This window comes from Ailuropoda melanoleuca, chromosome 3 (genome assembly GCF_002007445.2).
Source record: "Ailuropoda melanoleuca isolate Jingjing chromosome 3, ASM200744v2, whole genome shotgun sequence".
NCBI lineage: Eukaryota > Metazoa > Chordata > Mammalia > Carnivora > Ursidae > Ailuropoda > Ailuropoda melanoleuca.
In genome coordinates this window covers 33521017-33538948 of record NC_048220.1, presented here as the reverse complement: position 1 = coordinate 33538948, position 17932 = coordinate 33521017, and the positions used below count along the sequence as shown (strand labels likewise).

Here is a 17932-nt window from a genome sequence, read left to right as displayed (position 1 = left end):
CTCTGGTATCCTGGAGAACTCTCTTGAGTTGCGACAGCCAGACAAAATGAAGCCTCTTGTATGGGTCTGTATTCTCTCTCTGCAGAAGGCCTAATAGAAGATAACTTGAGGGACGCCTGGCTGGCTCAGTGGGTTAAGCGTCTGCCTTTGGCTCAGGTCATGATCCCAGGGTCCTGGGATGGAGCCCTGCATCCGACTCCCTGCTCGGCAGAGAGCCTGCTTCACCCTCTCCCTCTGCCTGCCGCTCCCCCTTGCTTGTGCTCTCTCTCTCTCTGACAAATAAATAAAATATTAAAAAAAAAGAAGGTAACTTGAAAGTTACCAGTATTTGTTTGTTTGCTCATTTTTACCAGATTTCCAATCCAAATTTGCCCTGGCTGTGGAAGAATGACTATTTAAGATCGGTGTTACGGGACCAGGCTGACAGGTGGCACCCCTCAGCGGCAACCTTCCCCCAAAACCTATTCCAGCAGCCCCACAGAGGGGAATTCTCTTCTGAGGCTGTGCTGCCAAAACCCGAACCAGCAGGTGAAAAAAAAGAAGAAGTCAGCTTCATGCATCTGAAAAAATCAGCACTGAATTCATCAATCCTAGCCAGGAAGGTGCTCCGCTGTTTTAATAATTCCAGACGTTCTGAGGAGGACCGCTGCTCCTTGGAAAAGGCTGTCGTAACTTCAGGCACTTGTGACAAAACCTGGGTGAATTATTAGACAATTTCATACTGGTTTGCGGAGTGATTAAAACAAGTGGCCTTGAATGATAGCACATGTTATAACGAGATGGAGCCTTTCAGTTATAAAAGATGTATCAATCAGGGGAAAGCAAATACAAATTAAAGTTTGATGAGCAATTGGATATTAATTGGTACTAACTCTGCTTTTTATGTCACTTTGATGTGGAGTGAATCATAAACATGGTAAGCGATACTAATAATGTATATTCACTTCAATACAACTTTATGGCGCCGTTTATTAAAGAAACCAATATTGAGATGGAGTTGTTGGTGCGCTGGCATGCGCTTTTCCTATTATGTACCTTCACCTCGCTCTTGTCATGCAGCCTCTCAGCCCCAGCCTGTGGGGGGCATTGCACTTGGTTCCACACTAAGACCCGTTGCCTGGTTTTTGCTCTATGCACCAATTCTAAATCAGTGGAAACAGGTTTAAGAGCAACCTAGAGCCCTATGCTTTTTTCCAGAGTTTTTTTTTTTTTTCAAGTTGCCTGCCCTTTTCTGAATTTTGACAGCAAGTTCAAGGAAAGGAATGTCATCTTAAGGTTATTAAGTAAACACCAAACAGACACGGTAACGTACTTCTATAAATAGCCACCATGTTTTACGTCAAGTATAATCCAACACGTTTTATTTCAAATACAAAAGTAATTTTTTCCAATTACAAAAATGCAAAAGTGATACATGACTACTAATAAAAGAAGAAAACAAAAATTGTCTTCTTAAAAATTGAAATGGAAGCATACTGGATAATTGGGTTCATAATGTCCTTTTTTCCTTTAATAATCCATTTGGAAAAATTTTCAATTTCATGTTACCTAGATTCATAGCCCAGTTCTGCCATTTCTTCTCTATATGACCCTGGGCAAGTTATTTAATCTGTCTGTGCTTTCTCATCTGTAAAATGGGAATAATCATACGCACCTTAAGGAGTATTATAAATGTAAATGAGACATTTTTTAACACATCCTTTAAAGCTACTATTCAGTGCTTAGCACTATGCCTAACATGTTCAAAAAGTTACCTATTTTTATTAGGACAATATGGTTTCTAATAGGTGGGGTCTAATCGGCTGCATTGCCAAACTATAATTTATTTAATCAATTGACTAATGCTGATCTTTCAGGTTGACACCAACATTTCAAGAATACCTGGCATTATTACCTTGGGATAAACCTTTAGGAGCCCACGTGGCTAAGAAAACGTCTAAGAAATACAGCTTCTCTTTGCTGCACTGGTTGCCGTGACTTAGAATTTTAGCACAGCCTGTAGGAGATGCGATACTTTATTACTACATGGAGGCACTTGCTTCCATATGACAAATTTAGTACGAGTTCTGTTGTTTAGTTTTAAAAATCAACCACAGTTTCCCTTTGGTTGAGTAAAAGGTAGGCCAGCTTAGAGCAAGGCTGAAAAACCGCTGGAGATCCTTGGGAAGTCTAGGATGGAATTTTGTTGATATTTGGGGGATAAGCTTTGCCTACTCTGAGGGTCAGATGCAAGCACACACTGATGTATTTTGGATTTTCATAGAAGGAAATCTATTAATTAAGTTAATGGTCTGAGGAAAGTATTTCACCGAGCTGTTTGCCTCAGAACCTATATTTTTATTTTCTGCCCATTAATTTAAACAGATTATTCAAAGGGGATGTGTATTAATAAATAGCAGGGGAAGGAACTGAAGCTAACCTGGGGCAAGGCTTCCACCATATGCGTGTGAACTTAGAGGGACACCCAGCAAGGAGTGAAATGGGCTGTTTGTACAAAGGAAAAGGAGCGAGGCAGGCCAATGCAGAGGTGGAAGGGATCCTTCTGTTCCAGATTTGTTTGATTAAAAGGCAGGTTTGCTGTCATAGTTTGTAAATACATCGGGACCATAATTACTACTCGCACTAAATTGGGGGGAAAAGGCAGGTTTGTGTGAAAATTAAAGAACCAGAGAGGAGAACAGGCACCCCATGTCGGCAGGCGCTTAGCAAACAAAAGACGTGTGTTACATCTCATTAAAAGAGGGTTTCTTTCATTGTCAGGGAGGGACTCAGATGTCATATTTCCCCTCCAAAGTACCGGGCCTATTTCCAAAATCGGCAGAGAGTCCCCGCTCCTTGTTTCTGCTCTTAATTCAAGAAATCTATCTAACGGTAGTCTAACAAGAATCAGTTTCAGAAGAAATTAATGAGGAACATCCATTAATTATTTATGCTCTGAAACAGTAGGTCTGCTAATGTTTCTGCTAATCACCAAAGCTAAACAGATGTAGCCCCATAAAGACAACCTTGAAGGACAGACTGAGTATAAAGACGTGCAAATAGGAGAAATCCCTCTACGTACGGGGATGACAGGAAGCGATAGTAGTGGACACAGTGCCCCTGCCCAAGACCGTATTTGTTTAAACTGCAAGGCTCAGGTTCTGTTCGCGTTTCCCAGAGTTTGAGTGTTCTATCAGGCAGTAAGAATAGGGGTTGGATGTACGGGTGGAGGATGAAAAGAACGAGTCCGCTACGCGGAAACGGCTTCCAAGGCTGCCCCCTTTCCAGAACTGTTCCAAAAGCAGCTTCTTCCGTGGCTGCTGAATGAGTGGCAAGGCTGTAAATGCTGAAATCATCGCGTACAAATCTGGATGATTCAAACCTTAGTTTTTGCTTTCATACTGATTGGGACAGAATAAAATGTGTCAGTCCCTTTTCTGAGTTGCAAACGTTGTGTCCATACCTGCAGTACAGAGTGGCAGTTAGGGTGGGTCCATTTTTTTTTAAAGATTTTATTTATTTATTTGTGAGAGAGAGAGAAAGGGAGGGAAAGAGAGACAGAGCGCACAAGCAGGGGGAGGGGAGGGAGCAGTAGGCTCCCCGCTGAGCAGGGAGCCCTATGCAGGGCTGGATCCCAGGACCCTGAGATCATCAGGGTCAATCCCAGGACCCTGAGCCAAAGGCAGATGCTTAACCAACTGACTGACCTAGCCCTCCAGGCACCCCAAAGTGGGGCCATTTCTGAGAGCTGGCCCATCCAGATTGAAGCCTGGCTCTTCGCTCACCAGCTTTGTACTGGGGCAAGTGACCTCTGAGTACCATGGCTTCCTGACTGGCAACATGGGACAGCAAGAGGACCCAGCACAAGGTTGTAAAATGAGCTCTTAGGACAACCCGAAATATGTGCTCAGTTTTCGTGAGTTATTATTATTATTACATATTATTTTTACTTATTGTTATTATTTTCAAGACAGCTTTACTGTGGTCAGTTTATGAGTACGGCAGTACTGGGTATTTCTCACAGAATTCGCTTCCTGTACAGCCACAGCCTTCATGATGGAAGGAGAGTGACATGTTCCACCTTGCCTCCTAACTCACATTGTCCATCATGACGATTTCTCAGGATCCTTTAAGAACAGAATTCCCGGGGCGCCTGGGAGGCTCAGTCAGTTAAGCATCTGCCTTCAGCTCAGCTCATGATCCCAGGGTCTTGGGATGGAACCCCACATCAGGATCCCTGCTCAGTGGGGAGCCTGCTTCTCCCTCTCCCTCTGCCTGCTGCTCCCCCTGCTTGTGTGCTTTCTCTCTCTGTGTCAAATAAATAAATATAACATATATATTTTTAAAAAAGGACAGAATTCTCTTCATGTAGATGTGCAGGATGCTTGGTATCAACTTGGGGACCAAAATAGGGGCCACAGGAGACGGGCGTGTTAGCCCCGTGCCTTCTCCAGGGCTCCTCTTCCCATTGACGCTGGAGACCGAGGATTAGTTCCTTTCAAAGGCACTTTCGGCCCTCGGGCCTTGGATCCAAAGGGTCACAGGGAATGACCCCTCTTTGGGAAGGTCTGCTCTGTCCTGCCTGTTGAATCACGTGTCATGAACAGATGGGGTGATCCTAGGAAGCTTAAAAAACATACATGCATATTTACATATGTATTTATTTATATGGAGTGTGTAGTGTGTGAGTGCAAGTGTGCATGCGTGTTGTGTGTGGTGGGTGTGTGGTGAGCGTGCCGCGAGAGTGTGTGTGTCTCCTCAAGCCCCTCTCTCAGACTACTGAGTTAGGATCGTCGTTGCTGGGGCTGATAGCCTGTGTTTTCTGAAGGTCGCCAGAAACTTCCGGTACACAGTCAGATTTGGGAGCTACTGTTGAAAGGCAGGGCTTCTGCACATCCTGTGTCACCGCGCATTGGCATGTCTCTCACCATTTGCCGTGATTAAAGAGTATCGTCTTTAGGAACGACCCGCTGTCCTAAACAAGGGTGGATGTGAGCCTATCTCCATATGGGCACTGTCCGTCGCTCCCTGCTCTGACACTTTCCTGCACGGAGGGAAGAGGGAGTTATGTGGCTCGTGCAGAACCCAGCATCCTGGCTCCTCTCTGCAGGAGTCCACTGTGAGCGGGGGGCCACGGATGGGCCACTAGCCCTTGCGGTCCAAACAACGCTTTACTTACCAGAAAAAAATGGGGGGCGGGGGGAACTATTTTCAGTGGCTAGTGCAGTCCACTCCTAAGAGAGCATCACTTGGGGCATGGTGCATGGCCCACCGAGGAGGTCTACCACCGACCAACAATGTGTTCTCCCGGGCCCAGGAAGCCTGGCTCACCTCTCCACCAAGAACCTGTCCCAGGCGTGGGCCCACCTTCTTCCCACAGGCAACCTCTTTTCATGCCTGTGAACATTTCCCGCTCTGTGCCTGGTCAGCTGGGACAGCTGCAGCCAAGGACCCACGAGAGACTCCAGAGGAGTCATGACACCAGACAAAAACAATAGAATCCTTCAGTAATCCTTCAGTATCCATCCCCTCCACCCCCCACCTGCTCCCTGCTTTCCACCATCCCCTGTGCGTACTCCCTTAGCATCAAGGATCCCTGGACCAGTCATTGGGGTGTGAAATTAAAATAGAAATACCGCAAAGAGAGGAGAGCGTATTACCTAAAACCAAGCTCTCTGGAAGTAGCCCTAGAGCTCATTTGTCCGAGTGTGTGGGGCAGGGTGAGGGGGCACGGGCAGGGGCTGGGCGAAGCGTACGCGCCATTAGTCGTTCTAACAAAATCAAGCCCAACGTGCAGTCAAAGCTTTCTGCGTCACTTCTGTGTTTTATGAAACAGCACAGCCTGTCAGGCGGGGTAACGGCACTGCTTCCTGTACACAGACCAGCTGAACTCGGAGAGCCCCTCAGGTGGATGGCGACTGTAGATTTAGGTCTTTCTACCCACTGGCCATGTTTCTGATTCCCTCTCCACACATTTCTAAGCCCGAAGGACGTGCTCATTCACTCTGCGATCTGTAAAAACACATCGACTCTCACAGAGCTGAATGCCATTAATGTGAATAGGGTCACAGACACTTTATAAACCCTAAAATGAAAAAAGGTTGGGGGGGGGAATGAAGAGATGACTTCTGATAATTCTTACGTGTTTTGTGCCGCATTGCAACAAAAATTTTTAATTTGCCTATGAAGGTAGGGAAAAGTACGATTTCCAGACCACTCTTCTATTCAGCTGATCTGCACAAACTTCTGCTCAGACGTTTTTACTTTAGGATAGATACTACTACCTTCAAAAAGCAGCACTGGGAACAGTACCCGGTACTAAAATACCTGCAGCGTGCACTGTAACAATTAAACCAGCTAGTAGTAGGAAGAAGGAAGAAAATTAAATCACTATTCCAGAATTTCTCTACTTCCCAGTGCGGCCAGCCTCTGAATGCTCAGAAAAGGAGAAAGTCCTTAGAAAAATCTTAGCTAGAAAGGTCAAACAAAAAGCAAGTTGTGTAGAGGAGAAGGGGAAGGATGTTTCCTCTGTGTTTATCATATAATTTAACATACTCCTGAAACAAATGGGCAGATGACACTCATTTGTTCCTGATGTCAAGCAATAAATAACTTCTTCAAAAATTTCCTGAGCTGCTTTTCAGTATTACTAGCAATGCAGAGAGTGACAAGAGCAAATCGTCTTTTCCTGCAGGAAACTCAAAGCCCCATGTCATCTGGGATCCCAGGGTGTAAAGTACTGTAACATTGTAAATGTTTGGATGATTACATAATTCTTAGGTTTGCTGCCTTAAAAAAAAAACACCTTGTTGGTTGTAAGACAGGCTCATTTCTTTCCCTTCAAGGGCTTCCTCTTTTGGGTTATGGCGTAGTGTCGGAACGGAATCCACAGATAATATTCATGACCAGTGGAAAAGGGTCCTTCGCCTCATGTTCCAGTTCTAGTCCAGATAAAGCCATTATCAATAATTTTACACCTGCTCTCCTGTTTTGATTTTAAATTTGAAGTGCAACTTCGCCTCTGGCTTCTGGGTAGTCACATTAAGTTAATCATTCCAACAATAAGAAAGAATAAGGCAGGGGCGCCTGGGTGACTCAGGCGGTTAAGCGTCCACCTTCGGCTCAGGTCGAGATACCCCGGTCCTGGGGTTGGGGCCACATCCGGCTCCCTGCTCGGTGGGGAGCCTGCTTCTCCCTCTTCCTCTGCTGCTCCCCCTGCTTGTGCTCTCTCTGTCTCTTAAATAAATAAATAAATAAAATCTTAAATAAAAAAAAAAAAGAATAAGGCAGAAAACAAAGGAGAGGGGCGCCTGGGTAGCGCAGTCGTTAAGCGTCTGCCTTGTCTGCCTTCGTTCGGCTTCAGGGCGTGATCCCGCCGGGATCGAGCCCCACATCAGGCTCCTTCGCTGGGAGCCTGCCTTTCCCTCTCCCACTCCCCTGTTGTGTTCCCTCTCTCGATGGCTGTCTCTCTGTCACATAAATAAAATATTAAAAAAAAAAAAAACACAAAGGAGAGGGTCTCCCAGTGAATTAGCATACTACCCCTGGTCATCCACAACCTCCTTTCTCTCTAAAGTGAAATACTTTTCTACAGGAAATGGGTTTAAAAAAAGAAAAAATCTTGCCATTTTATGAACAGAGAGAGAATGTCCTGAGGAAGTGTAAAATAGAGATATAAACTCATCCTCAGAGAAGACAAAGTCTCCCCCTGGTTAAAGGTGTGGTAAGTTAGACGTGAGGAGGGGAAGCAAGGGGAAGACTTGGTCCTTTCCAGACGAAATGTGTCTGTGTGTTTTCAAGTTGAGTATCTAAAACATTTTTATTTTCCAGAATGCTCAACAAATCAATACATTTGCTTAAATGGTTACAAGGGAACCCACTAAAAAAAGAAATGTTTCATAGTTTTAATAATATGACTCTTTCCAGAGTATATCATCTGAATAATTTCATGAAGAGGTGAGGAAAATGATACGTTGCTTTTAAATATTTTTCTGCCTTTTACCCAGAAACACAAAACCCATGAACAATTTGTGCAGTTATTTCACATACTTTGTACTAATGACCTACCTATTCAATAGCTAATTCTGGTGTCCCCCAAATATACTGCATATGCAAAATAGTTTCATCAACTTTTCTATTTTAACTGTTTTCCTTTGGGCTCACTGTAGAGCATAATTCAGTGACCACTTTTTTACACACAGGTATACACACTATACAGAAATGTGACAGCAAGGAAAAATCTCATTTTACGTAACTAAGAAATTCACACTAAAGGATTTTTCAAGCTGGAGCAAATTGTGTGGCAAATAACACAACAGGCCGTGCGGGTGATTCTGAAGTATGCCTTTAAAATTCCCAACTCACAGGGCTTGAGACTTTGGGGTGATACTTATGCTTCTCTGTGATACACTGTCAGTAGACAAAAATACTTATTTTCTTCAGGGGACTGGTAGGGGGATCCTAGTCAGGAAACGGAGCCCCTTCATTCTTCTGCAGGAGGTGATTGGTACTACTGTTAAAACCGACGGTATTTAACTCAGCTCAGGCTACGGGTAATGTGCATTTACAACTGTTATGTCATGAGAAAATGTCATTACCTGTCCAGTTGTCTTTATCTAGTTGATTAATGTGACATATTATGGAAACATAAAAGTGCAAACTCGGGTATAAAGTATTCCCTTGTCTCCAACATTGCTAAACACATTTAAGTAATTCCCTAAGATTTAATAGCCAAAGTAGGAAATTCAATGGTGTTTGAATATAACTCCATTTGGACAATTTGATGAAGCTTAGAAGATGTGCTAATAGTGGTTTATGTTTCACAAAGTACTTTCAGAGGTTTTATCTCATTTAATGCTTATTGCAATCCTGTGAACATTAAATGGGTACTGATATTAAAATGCCCATTTTATGTAAGTTGAGCAATTAAGGCTAATTAATCCAAGCTTGCAGGAGAGGGACGTGAACAAACACAGTATCAAACAACGGTTAAAAGCCTTACTGTGAAGTCAGATATAACGTGACTTTCAGTCGTGGCTCTGCTTTGAGACCATGCATGACACAGTCCATCTAAGGCTCCCTTTTCCCTTGTACAAAAAGAGAAAAACCAGAGTATACCTTCCAGCGTTGTTGAAAGGACTAAATGAGAACGTTTGAAAACATGCAGCTCAGCGAGTCACATAAGGAACACTGAAACGGTAGCCAGGATTATTGTGACCCTAAGGCTGGGGCTCTCTCGGCCTCTGTAGGGTGACGAATGCCCCAGTTGTGGGAGATGAGCTGCCTGCTTCAGACCTGTGAGTCCTCGGGGTTCTGCCCGCCACCTCTCTTCACAAAGGGATACTGACAGAAAGTCTGCTACACACAGAGCGTCTGGCTGGCTCAGTGAGGGGAGCATGAACCTCAGGATCTTGGGCTTATAAATTTGAGCCCCAAGTTGGGTGTAGAGATTACTTAAAAATAAAATCTTTTTTTTTTTTTAAGTACTACACAGAAAAGGTTATCATGCTTTAAAGAAACCAACACTCAAATTTAAAAAAAAACTAATTCATACAAAATACATCAGGAAGCAGTAAGTCTTCACAATTCTTTTTCCAAGTTGATCATAATTTCTTTGCACCATTAAAATGGACTGTGGTGAAATGAAATGAAAATGAATCAAATAAAAAGCAGAGATAGTTATTATCTTCCCTGGTTCTTCTAGTCATTTACTCAACAGTTATTACAGGGCTTGTGTGTGCAGAATATTTCACCCTGTCTGATCTAACATGTTTTCCTATTTATGGCACACACACACACAATGGGTTCTGTTTCTGGGGCAGCAGGCTGAACTGAATCAAAACTTGTACTTTTCTCCTGTTTCAAGTGTGCAGATTCTCTTTGGAGTCTAACTCACGTAGGCCACAAAGAAAAACAAGTGCAACCATCTCCTGACTCCAATTCTGCCATCCAAAGTCCAGGAAGCATGAAAGCGCTGCCAGCAAAACGCACGAAAACGCAATCCTCCAGCCCCCCTACCCCCCTGAGACGGGGAGCAGGCTGTGTGCTGTTTTCACAGACAGCGTTCAGTCTTCTGAACATGTCATAATGTATCAGTTAGGGTTTTATTTCTAGATGCGGCCATTTCTGAGACACTGATAGGTGCCTACAAGTCACAAAGAGATTTTCAGAACTATGAAGGGCTCAGCACAGAAGCTTGCCGTAAAAAGAGTCCCTACATAAGTAAGTCCTCGCTTCTGGCAGATTTTAATCATTTACTTCGATCTTTAAAGTCTTCTCTTTGGCTTTATCTGACTTATCAAGAATAGTCACCAAAAGTATAAAACTAAGAGTGGATGAAACTTCTTTGACATACTTGGGGCCTCAGGAGAATGCACAGCAACATTCTATTGAGATAACTCCAAATAATGTTCACATGAGTGGCTAAAGTGCAGTAATGTATAATTTATTAGGATTTAAATAAATCACAGGGAGAGAAGTGTTTTAAAGTCATTGGTAGATTTTCAAAAAAGAAAAAAAGTTAATTCTAAGGAATTAAGTTCTGTGTATAAAATTCTTGCCCATCTTTAATATTTCAAGGCAAAACATGTTGATAATGCTTTAAAAACAGTACACCTGATTTTTTAGCATTTAATGACAGTGAAATATTTGTTAATGACAGAATCCAATTTTGGGGGGTAAGCACCTAAAAACATGTACTGTTACCAGCAGAATGTTATAATCACTGTCTTTTGTCTCAGTCATTTCTCTGAGACGGTATACTGGAAATATTCCCAATGGCTACTGAATTTGTCAAGAATAAAAATCTTTTTTCTGTTGAATCTAGTAGAACATGCCTAGATTCCTCATGGGCTGTCAACGGAAAAAAAAGTTCCTTTTCTCCCAAGGGTGCTTACATCTGTTTTTTTTTTTTTTTTTTTTTTTTTTTTTGCAGGTGACAATCACCACCATACCATTAGTAGTCAATAAACATTTCACAGTTGCCAAAATAGCTAAAATTAGAAATTCCCCAAGGATCTAGAATGACATTACTAAAATAAGAAATCCAAACATGTAAAAAAAAAAATCAAATAACTCTATAAACAAAAGAACAATGACATGAACATCAGTTTTATTCACTGAGAATATATTTTTTTTAAAAAAATCTATGGCATAAACATAACTATAAACGAACACTGCTATTCTCAGCACTTTCTGCCTAGAAAATTCAGTATATGAAAACATCATTAAATTAAAGCATGTAAACTTATTTATGTACATGATTTTTTCAATGCCAAGGTTAAAAGGAAGGCGGCACCAGAAATATTGAAAAACACAAAGAAGCAAGGTAGAAATACTGCAAGATTATCATAATCCAGTTTGCCATGGGGAAAATATTTAAGATAAAATTGAAAATAAAATAAACATAGGTTATGATATAGCCAAATTAGTGTGAAATGTATCAAACTGGCTGGCTGTACATTATGGAGGTCATAGAAAATTACTTTAAAATGTTTCCCCACAAATTAGCATATATAAAGTGTTCTCTATGGTTTCCAATATGCTACCGAAAAACACAGTTGTTGCTCCCCAAGGGAGCTTGGGTCCAATCCAAGGCAGATGAGATAGAGCCAGAATGGCAGTGTTTGACAGACACTGATAAAAAAGACCAGCGACATTCTACACACTTGCAATATTCCATTTTATTAGAAGCAGCAGAGCAAAGAGGTTAAGACTATGAGCTCTGAAGTCAGACCAGTGTTCAAATCCTGATCCCACCACTAAAGGCTGGAAGCCACTTAACCTCTCCAAAACTGTTTTCAAACAGTTCCTTCTGAACAGAAGGAGGTTAGAGCATTTTCTTCCAAGGGCAGCTGCAAGCAAGAGTACAGGCAAACTTCTGAACCATTATCTGGTACACAGCCTGCATTCAATACATGCCAGTTATTTTTAAAAAGTGAAAAGTTTAAAAATACCAGTTTCATTGAAAACATTTACTTGTTCCCACTGGTACTATAGGAAAGTCAGGCTTTATTGCTTAAGGAATCCCACAAGGAATGTACAGAGAGACAAGAGAATAGAAATAATAAATGTATAAATAACTTATACTTGCATTAGTACGGATTTCGTTACTTTGCAGGCTTGGTGGCTTTTCTCTGTGGCTTTCTGAAGATATGGCCACATTCTCATCAACACGTTCCCAATCTTTCTCTTTACATTTTAGAAACTGAAAAAGTTCAGGCACATAAAGCTACAAATTACATACTTGCCCCAAATTAACAAAAGTGGCATGGAATGGGTAATTTTTTTTTTATACAGGGGTTTATCAATACCAGTCAGGAACCTACAGGACAATGTGTTTGAAAGGATAAAACGCAATGGCACAATGTTGGAATACATACAGTGCTCTCACAGAGATAGCACACTTGATTTGCTTTGAAAGGTTGATAGCTAAGGGAAACTCCATATGCAAAATAAAACTCAAAGCCAAACAATTTTTATTGATTCACAACCACTAAGTAGTTGCAGTTGTATGGACTTCACGGGCAGGTCCCTTTTTTTTTTTTTAAATAACAAATAATATCTACAAAGTGACTTGAATTTTGTAAAAATAGCACCAATGTAACAGTATTCCACTCCATTCCTGGACAAATGACAAAAACTTAAAACTGCAGGTAGGTTTAAAGTCTCTCGCAGTTGTCTATTTTAAAACACTGAAAACTATAGGGGCACCTGGGTGCCTGGGTGGCTCAGGTGGTTAAGTATCCAACTCTTGGTTTCAGCTCAGATCATGATCTCAGGGTCGTGAGATCGAGCCCCACGTCAGGCTCTGCGCTCAGCAAGGAGTCTGCTTGAGATTCTCTCCTCTTCACCCTGCTCATGTGCACGTGCACACACGCTCTAAAATAAATATTTAAAATCTTAAAAAAAACTGAAAACTATAAAACACCTTCATGTTCACGAGCATCCACTGATCGATAAAATGTCAATATAGAAATCACTTCCACCTTTAATTTTAGGCCAATGGTCAACAGCACAATCCAGATGGACTACTTTTCCAAGCAAAACACAGAAGACAAAATTTTATCATTTTATATTCAAAATAGTGATGATGTGACAGCAAGGGAGAGAGTGGTTTAAAAATCGCGATTCACTCTGCAATTCAAAAGGCTACTCTTTTCCAAACTGCAGCTCTGAAGGCCAAATAGTGGGTCCTGACAAGAATTTTTAATAGAATAAAAAACTTACCAGGTGCATATACTGCATAGTAAGCGTATACATTGTTTGGTAAACTTTTTTCTCGTGTGTGTATGTGTGTGTGTGTGTGTACTAGGTCAAAAAGCAAAATGGGTTTTTCACTCTGAGTTGCTGTTGGACACTGCTCTAAGGCCAACTAAAGTTAGCCTGCTGGAGCCCCCTACAGGCTAAGTTAAAAACTTTGATCCTACAGTAAATAAATAACCCTTTTGTTCAGAAACTAGAACTCAATAGTTTATAGAGGAACAGATGTTTCCATAAATAGGCAGTGTTTAAACCCAAAAACATAAACCGAACATGTGTGTAAACTCATTCTTGAAGCCTAATCATCCTCAAGAAACCAAATGAATTTAGCAAGGTCTGTATTAGCCCCTAGGATCTAATTTCATTTAAAATCAGAATATATATCCTTATCTTGCAGTAATAGCTGAGGATAGACTAAGAGAAGGAATTGTAAGGACTTTAGAAAACTGTTAACCAGACATCCACTGTTAATGAAGTTTTCACAAAGCAGTGTTAAGAAAACCAACAGAAACATGGCGAGGGTCACTGAAAGGCTTGTTTTCACACCTCTATACCCCAACAAAGGATTGACTAAAGAACAATTTTGAAATATCAAGTCTATATTTAATAGGCTCTATTAAGAACTAATGAATCATTATACCAAAGTAGTGGAACTCTAAGAAGTGGTTGGAAAACTGAAGTGTTGTAAAAAACACAGGCTGATTTTCACTGAAAACAAGCTATTAGTGTATTATTGTATTAGGGCCTTCTTCTCTAGGTCCTATTTCATAAAAGGAAAGATAACAAATACAAAGAAAAACTAACAGTAATGTTTATCATGCTTACCAATCACTACTGGTCATCAAAAACAAAACAAAATTGCAGAAGCCCAAGAAAACAGCAGGCTCCAACTACAAATACCTTGCGAATAATCACCAAACACCATTCTGACCTTAATTTCAACTGTATCAAGTCACCTATATCAGAATGCTGGGATGGTTTAGTTAACCTAAGGTCGAATGCAGAATCAGGTTAAGAGGCCAAACAGAAGATGATCTTGTAGAAAGGAGATCACTAGGCAGTAAGATCAAGGTAGCATAAATGGTGATTCAGAACAAAACAAAAGCAGTAGAGTTGTTTCTGTTAGCCCCTCACACAGATATTTGAGACTAAATTTGGAAAAACGTGCCCTACCGATGTTGATTCACGTGTGTAAAGCTATCCTGACTCTCTCATCTAAAATGATCACACACGTTGACATTCACTCATCCCTGTTTACAATAACATAATCAGATCCAGACTAGATAGTACACGGGGACTTGGATTCAAAATGTATCCTTGGCTTTAGAAGAACTGACATCAAAATCAGTAAAAACATCACATAAAACCAGTAATTTTTGTCAACAAGAGCTCCACTGTAGCAAAATATTTGCTTTGCTACCATTAAACAGATATAACTATGTTTAGAGGCATGCTTGGCCCCCTCCAAACGCCCAAGAACTAATGTTTATTATAAACATAACGCTAATTAAATTATCATCTATTCAAAACAAATGGTCACACAGACCTTGCCATTTACTTAATTCATAAAATACAGATAAAGTTTATTTGAAAAGAATGAAAATGAAATTTGTTCCCATTCCTTAATATTTTCCTGTAAAGGTGAGATTTAAAGAATTCTTCAATGCCTAATCACTTGAAGGGGAATTTTATAATGATAAGAAAAGCATTTTTTAAAATGAGAAAATAAACCTGAGTGATGTACCTCCCCCCTTCTCATCACCATGAGTCCTTAGTGTGTAATACCACTTCCTTCTCCTGTTACTCCTTACAAATACTTATCACAATTAGAGCTGACCTATCTGTGTCTCCTCAAGCCGTTCTTTCCCTTCTCTCTATTCCACTTATGGAAAATGCCCTTCCAATTTATTGGTAGGCATACTGAAAAATCTCAGAGTAACATTAAAATAATCGTTTTCATAAAATTGTGCTTTTGTATCTGTGATATCAGGACCCATCCAGGACTAAAAAATTATGGCTATCCAAGATTACTCACAACTACCGCTTCAATACCCTTCTCATTCGTTTTTAAGACCACCCTGTTCATTACATCTTCTTGAATTCACTGAATATTTAATAGCCAGGGACTTCGGTACCCAAATTCATATTGAGTGCATTCTCTCATGTACATGAACCCAACATGAAACACACAGGCATATCCACTGCTCATTCATTCTCACATACGAACAAGCATACACACACATTTTCTTTCTTTCCAGAACAAGCCAGAATTACAGCTCTTTTGGTGATTGTTAGAATTTTTGGAATGGTTCATAAATTTTTGAAATTATTTTAAATTTGTAATACTTTTATCTTTTTTTCTTTTTTCCAATTGTGAACCATTCCATATTGCATCTTTATTGCAAAAGTCAACATGCTTCTTAGAAATTCAGATTGTAATCGATAAAACAAACATTACATATATGAATTTAAATGTATAAACAGTTAGAAATTCAACAATATCTCCTATTATACTATTACACAAGTTCACAATTTTGTAAAAACTATAATACAGGCATACTATACATCAAGAGGAACCACTATTCCTTTTCACATGATTTTTTTCTTCTTTTTAAAATAATGATCCATCACCACGGACCTACCTAACTAGAGTGTTTCCCAATCTTATCATCTCAGCTGGTGACAATGTTTTCCCGATGTTACAACATGAAGAAAATGAGGGAAATTCTGTATTCCCTGGGGTTACCTTGTTGAGCCTGGACAGTAATCCACTAGTAAACCAGGCTAACCTCGCCAGACCAGTGGCTGATATTGCTTACCAGCTTCTTAGATGTCACACTCATTAAAAAGAACAAAATTTGCCTCAGATGGAGTATGCTATTTCCGTAAGGGAAGATACCAGGAAAACAAGCCGTGGTAGTTACTCACTTTTAAGAGAAATTCTGGGGCTTGGGGATTTGAGGGTAGGGGTAAAAAAATACTAAAGGAAAAAAATATACACATTCAACTATTTTATGCTAACCTCAAATAAATTTTCTAATATTATACTTAAACCCATATTTTGAAATCATTTTGGAGAGTCAAAAAATGTTTTAGAATTCTTAGGACATTTATAAATTATTTTAGTCCTATTTTAATTGTGTATCAAAAACTACACTATTTTATAGAAAGGGCCTCAAATCTTCCTGAAAAGTGTCCATCTATTCTTTACTTGAACACCCTCTCCCCCACTAACTAAAAAGTCAAACAAATCTTCAACTCTCTCCATACTGAGAGTATTATAATACAATGTCAATTTTGAAGTTAAAAAAATCATATGAAAAGGAATCTCATTCTGCTGAACTGTCAGTCCACTGAAAATTTTCTTTTACAGCTCCATTAATTTACTGTAATTTTCAGTTTCCAAATACAAAAATACAACAATTCTTATTGAAATCTATACGCTGGTAGTTTTAGTACACAAAAAAACCAAACAAATTATTTACAAAATTATACAGTTTAAGAAAAAACTTTGTACAAAAAATATATAAATCCTTTGTTCCCTCTATCACGTTTAAACTGTCAGGACTCAAAATATTCACCACAATGAATCTTTCAAAATATATACCAACTGAGCCACAGACATCAAAACTTTATTAGAGATGATGGAGGAGGAAGGAGCAAGATTGCTTACTTCTAGGTACCCCGTTGTAAGGTTTTCCTTCTTTTATGAGCTTATTTTAGCTTCAGTGTTATCAGAAATATAACACAACCTAGAAAAAGGAAGTCCTTATTATTGTGAAGGGAAAATTACATGAACTTAAAAATGATCCTGGTTTGAGACATCATTCCAGGAAAATACGTGGAAGAGAAAAGATAATCAGAACGTGGGATTTAACTTCTTACAGCTAAGTAAATCTAGAGTCCTGATGGTTTTAGGTTTCTTAGCGAACAGTTTCTATTTTGAGAAACAGCTTTTACCTCAGGAAACAATATCTTTGATATAGTAATCACCAAGAACCTTCTGAAGCCAACAGGAAGTTTCAAATTTTCACACCACACATATATAAAAACATAGATGTGTATATCCTTGAAAAAGTGACATCCTATGTACATTAATCATTTTATTTTCCCAGGGGTCAATACAGTGTAGTGTTGCTCCTCTGCTTTTCCATCTAACATTCAGAACACAAGGACATAAATTTACATATATATTTTACTTAACAGGTACTCTACTCTATACAGTGTACAGTAAAAATGCACACAGTGAAGGAAACTGCCTATTGAAGGATGCATATGTTCATGGATAGCAACAAGCTACAAAATTATGAAAATATAAAGTCATCTGATCAAAGTCAAGTTATGACTCCCATTTATTACTAGCATCCCCATCCCCCTACCCAACCCTGCCCCCACCCCAGCCCCAGTCACCTCACCATCATGGTTTAAATTTAAGAAAAGAATTTCAGAGACTTTTTAACCCTTTTGTGTAACTATTAACTAAACTGAAGCTTCTAAAAAGAAAAAAGAAAAGCTGGTGACTCTCTTCCCCCCCCGCAAACCTTCCATTATTCTCATCAAAACACCACTTATTTATCAAGGTGCTGGTTTAAACTTTTTATTGGGGACTGACTTTTGGTGGCCCAAAAGAATCACTTATCTCAACAGTGGGTAAATCAGGGCTATTAATAAGAAGGCAGGAGAAAGAAAATGG

General features: G+C 40.0%; 1 protein-coding gene across 1 annotated transcript in view; it reads right to left on the bottom strand.

The window, feature by feature from the left end:
- Positions 1–5979: 5979 nt before the first annotated feature.
- RBM27 (RNA binding motif protein 27) overlaps positions 5980–17932 on the bottom strand; it is an 85467-nt gene continuing 73514 nt past the window's right edge. The window contains exon 22 of the mRNA XM_011231636.3: positions 5980–6064. Within this exon, the coding sequence (XP_011229938.2) occupies positions 5980–6064 (85 nt within the window). The remainder of the gene's footprint in view (positions 6065–17932) is intronic.